The following is a 5,152-nucleotide window of genomic DNA, read 5'->3' as shown; positions in this document are numbered from 1 at the left end:
AAGCTCTAAATTCTAAAGCAAGCTTGGTTTCATATTAAAATTTGAAAGGATCAACTCAATACAATATTTTGTTGGTTTACTCAAGTTAGTGAATACATTAGCAAAAACTTATGAAAATTTTCCATCCCATGCTAAAAAGAAAAACTAAGAATAGAAAGTGGTTGAAAGATAAGAACTTCAAGGATGAGAAATTTTAACTCACAATTTAAAAAAAAAAAAGGTTCAACGTGTTTAATGAGGCCATGCCTTATTACAAGATGGAAACATGCAATCAAGGCCACACTACTAGACTCTTGAAATCTAGTCAAAATCATGAAAAACCTCTATATTGGAATGCAAAATTGTTGTCATATAAAAGTTACATATATTTGATGTTAGATACTCAATGTGTTATCTCTATAGAAGTTGAGCTTATTATTGGATTCAGGAATGCCATAAATGATTGAATATTTTGCAATATTTTAGGGGACATTAACACTACATGAGTTTCAAACCATCAAGGCATCATATAAAATTGAATGCCTAGAGGTCAAAATTCATAAAGGTGCTCGTCTAATTTCCCCCCTACTTGTTAGTAAATGACTTAGTATTAATATGATCAATTGTGAGATAGAACTCATTGGAATATACTTTCAAAACATAGTAAAATCTCTTCAAAGTATACCTCTATGCCAACATAACAATGGGTCGTTTGTTAAGTCAAGTGAGCATATCTCGGGGAAGTTACTATATATATATCCTCTACATCACGTGTGTTCAAGGGCTATTTATAAATATCCTTATCTGTGAATTTTTTTGAATAAAACATAACCCTTGTCTATTCAATCTATAAATAATCATTTTATATTACACCCTTGTGTGTGTAAAAGATATATAAAAATGGTATTATTTTGAACCCACGTGATGCACACATATATTCATGAGTAACTTACCTGAGGAGCATATATCATATATACATCTATGGAATACTACCATGCCAAGGTAAAAGGAAAAGCTCCAAAATACAAATAGAGAAAAAGGAAAGAGTCTCAAGAATGAATTTTAGCTCACACTAAATCAATGAAAAATTATCCTACCCAAAATGAGAAGCCAATATGTCTCTTCAAATAGAAGAAATATGTAGTTACCACACCATTCTCCTCAACTTTGCAATTGTACCAAAAATCCCACCAAACTTCTTAATACTAATTCAAACTTGCCCATATATGATTATATGTTTGTGATACCAAAGGAGTATTAGCAACTATAAGTATATACATTAGTGGCTTCTAGGGTGCAAGGCTTAGGAATATGTGGGGCTTCTAGCAATGTTAGTTAGTACTACAAACATAAGTATTATTAACTTAGGCATGTCAATTAGTTTGAAAGAGGAAAGCTCAAATAAAAAGTACCCCAAGACATGGAGACATTTGCTTAAGAAAATAAGATTTACTGGTAATGACTTGTAGAGAGGGCAATTATGTGACACACCATGGAGCAAGATTTTGATTGCTAAATCCAAATATAGCAATATCTAGAAAGCTCATAGTGGACAAAAGCATCTTTGATAGTAGGAACTCGGCATGAAAACTAGGCCTTGCTTATTTATCAAAGGTATTAGAACTAACAACTTTTGTGATATTCACACTATGCCTCTTAGTGGAAAATGAATAGTGCTTTCTCTATTGAATTCCACCACCCTAAGGAATGCGATGGATCATGATTCATGATAATGGTTCAATGTGTGGTTCTCTTGGTCAACAACATCCAAAATATGCACTATTTTGAGGGACAAAGGGTAGGAGAGGCTAGGTGATGTATAGATGCTACCCTTGTCCCTTAGAAATGATTGGTTGTTTTGTTGGATGGTACATGGACATAAAGGAAATAAGGATTTTGGTTCCATAAAGTGTGTACTTTTAAGGTAAGAATGGAGACTCTTATGGGATTTTACTAACAACCAATAGGATAGTAAGTACAACCAACATTAGGCTTTGTACATTCAACAAGATAGTAAGCACTTTTCCCTTTTCTGGAGTGAGAGAAATGATGGATATATGAGAGTTTGCAATTTCTAGTGTTATGCACTCATTTCCATGAGAACTAGAGGGGTTGTTATTAAGGGGTTCCTCTATGAAATCTTGAAGATAATAAAATGTTTCTCTCATGCATGTGCACAATGATTGTGGGTTGGCACGAGTACAATAGATGGTAGGCCTAAAGGAAATAGGTTTCATAGTATTTAATTCAGGTGTGCTATGTAGGGAGATGTGTACTATAGGCTAACCACTTGTTTGCAACCCTTTTGAGTAGCATTTCCATCTCATGTCTGTCAATGTTGGCAATGGATGTAAAAAGAGGATGAAAGAACAATCACACACAATTAGGAGGGAAAATGAGAAGCTGTCTTGTCTTCTTGGGGAGTTTGGGGGGGGGGAGGGGACTCTAAGAACAGCTAGACACTCTTTGGCCAGAGTAGATGGGCAAAATCTAGTGTGCACTCTTTACCGCTATTAATGAAATCGCATTATAGAAAACCCCTTTGATCCTTAAGGATGGAGTAGGTAACTCGTGTTTAGACGTCGAATACACATTCGGTTATGAACTCCCTCGATTGTGACTGGCGAGAGGCGATGTAAAGAAGGTCTAGTTATAACAGCCTACCCGTATGCTGTGGCTCTAGCGGAGGCGTAGGCCTAATAGGCATAAGTTATAACATGAGTTTGGATGTGGGGAAGTTGTGGCGGTCGTTGGTTTGGGTTGAGAGACAACAGGAAGGACGATTTTTACGTGGTAGGGAGGAGGGAGAGAGAAAGGGGCGCGGCCCGGGGAGCAGCGACAGTACTGGCACTGTGAACATGCAGTGTCTCCAACGCGCGACCACGATGGGGTAGCAGGCGTAACTATGTCATCTAATCAGCTCGACAAAGCGACCTCTTGCGGCCACATGCAGCCTCGGAGCACCTGCATTTCTCATCCCAATTTCATCATCAAGGTCCCTGAGCTACTACCTACGTTGAGGGGCCCTGATTACATTATCTCTCTGCCAGTGACGACGTCGCTACAGCTATATAACATCAGCTCAGGTTCAGAACTTGCCACTGCACCTGGCGCAGCATCCTCCAATCTAGTGCAGGCCTATAGGAGCTGGGTGTCTTGCGATAGCTGCTGAGAGTAGCAAGAACATCCTTGTTCTAAACAGATCATGGCTGCCACTGCGCATGCGGTCCGGCCTGTTATATGGCTAGTGTCTAGTTACTACATCTATCTCTTGGTGGCCGTGCGTGCGTCCTACTACAGGGGAGGGAGCTCCCAAGAGAGCGGCTGGAGCAGCGCCCACGCCACGTTCTACGGCGGAAGCGACGCCTCGGGCACAATGGGTAGGTGGCTACTAAATTAATCTCGACATACCTGTGCACAATTTATAAATTGAGACGCCAGTGGATTGATTGAATAAATATTCTGTGATCTATTTGATTACTCCATGTCGATCGACATGGATTGCGACGTAGCAAAGGCTATATTATAATCGGACACACATGACATGTTGACGACAGGCGGCGCTTGCGGCTACGGCGACCTCTACTCCTCCGGCTATGGCACCAACACGGCGGCCCTGAGCACGGCGCTCTTCAACGGCGGGCTGAGCTGCGGTGCCTGCTTCGAGATCAGGTGCGATGCCCAGGCGGACCCCAAATGGTGCCTTGGCGGAGCATCGTCTGTGGTGGTCACGGCCACCAATTTCTGCCCGCCCAACCCAGCACTGTCTAACACCGACGGCGGATGGTGCAATCCCCCTCTCCAGCACTTTGACATGGCCCAGCCGGCCTTCGAGAAGATCGGGGTCTACAAGGGAGGCATCGTGCCGGTGCTCTACAGGAGGTAATTATTACAACTAATCAGGCCAGCTGCTCTCGGCGTCAGCTATGTTTAATTGCAGGGCACCGGCGCAGCATGGCAAGCATTGGCTACTTACTAGTATACATGTCAAGCTACTCCTGAAACGTCATAATAATGTATGTCCGTCTTCAATTCTTCAGGGTGCCCTGCGCGAAGACCGGTGGCATCCACTTCACGCTTAACGGCCACTCCTACTTCAACCTCGTCCTCGTTACCAACGTGGGAGGCGCCGGCGACGTGAGAGCCGTGTCCATCAAGGGTTCCCGCACCGGCTGGCAGCCCATGACCCGCAACTGGGGCCAGAACTGGCAAAGCAACGCCAACCTGGACGGCCAGAGCCTGTCCTTCCAGGTCACCGCCAGCGACGGCCGCACCCTCACCTCCTACGACGTAGCGCCCGCCATCTGGCAATTCGGCCAGACCTTCGCCGGCGAGCAGTTCTGAGGCCGCTTGATACGACGCGCCTCCTCAAGTTGGGTCGCCAGGATCAGCGGATTCCCTTTATGCACATCTACATACAGCTATAATTTAGTCTTCGCCCGCGCCGGCCTATAGCCTGCAGAAGTGGTGGCCCTCTCTAGTCGGTGAATCGAGGCCACCCGCTGATGCTTACGCACGCCGTGTGGTGGGTAGGATTCCTCATCCTATTCTGTATTCTCCCATGTCTACAGTGCTAGAGCCGCACGCTCTTGTTCCATGCCTTGGGCTTTCAACCCATCAGCTCTTTGGGCTTCTCTACACAATGAATGTTCCCTCGGCTACCTCATGTGCAAGCTGGATCCTCATGATGCGCATCCCGAAGGGTTGTTCATCCATGTGCTTTCCATGTAGATGTAAATAATATACACGAGTGCCCTTCTGCTTCAAAACTACTTTTCCACCAATTACATCAGTTAAACACGTTTATCATTCTTCTTCAAACTTACTTTTCGACTTAACTACAACACTTTCCTCATCTGAAAAACGTCTCACAATTTCCACGTTCTTTCCTCATTTGAAAAGCACCGCAAATTTTTCGGGCCGACCCATTGTTGTGCTATGTTGCTTCTTAGTGAAAGTGAGATACCAATTGCAGTTAATTTTCTAAGCAGCACTTGCGTGCCCAACGCGTGCACGTATGCACACACACACAAATTCCCCAATCCCCAATCCCAAATCGGTATCAAACCCTTCAAATGGATTGAGCAAGCCTAGCAATGCTGCCTTACTAACATGCATCCCACAAATATTAGAATTGAATCCTACTGGCAGCAAGCTTGAAATTTTAGCAACT

At 43.7% G+C, this 5,152-nt stretch overlaps 1 protein-coding gene across 1 annotated transcript; it reads left to right on the top strand.

Annotated features, from left to right (window-relative positions):
- Positions 1-2,733: 2,733 nt before the first annotated feature.
- Positions 2,734-4,807, top strand: LOC148036210 (expansin-A10-like). Its single transcript, XM_087678208.1, has 3 exons — positions 2,734-3,359; positions 3,537-3,861; positions 4,020-4,807. Exons 1-3 carry the CDS (start codon positions 3,185-3,187, stop codon positions 4,321-4,323), a joined length of 804 nt encoding a protein of 267 aa, XP_087534334.1. The 5' UTR covers positions 2,734-3,184; the 3' UTR covers positions 4,324-4,807.
- The last annotated feature ends 345 nt before the right edge of the window (positions 4,808-5,152 follow it).

Source organism: Lygodium microphyllum, chromosome 5 (genome assembly GCF_053477565.2).
Source record: "Lygodium microphyllum isolate KBCC chromosome 5, Lygodium_microphyllum_v1.1.10, whole genome shotgun sequence".
In the NCBI taxonomy this organism is placed as follows: domain Eukaryota; kingdom Viridiplantae; phylum Streptophyta; class Polypodiopsida; order Schizaeales; family Lygodiaceae; genus Lygodium; species Lygodium microphyllum.
This window is presented reverse-complemented; position numbering and strand designations above follow the sequence as displayed.

Coding starts and splice junctions, on each gene's coding strand:
- LOC148036210 (XM_087678208.1), top strand. CDS start 3,185: ATGGCTGCCACTGCGCATGCGGTCCGGCCTGTTATATGGCTAGTGTCT. Junction 3,360..3,536: donor CGACGCCTCGGGCACAATGG/GTAGGTGGCTAC, acceptor TGTTGACGACAG/GCGGCGCTTGCGGCTACGGC. Junction 3,862..4,019: donor GTGCCGGTGCTCTACAGGAG/GTAATTATTACA, acceptor TCAATTCTTCAG/GGTGCCCTGCGCGAAGACCG.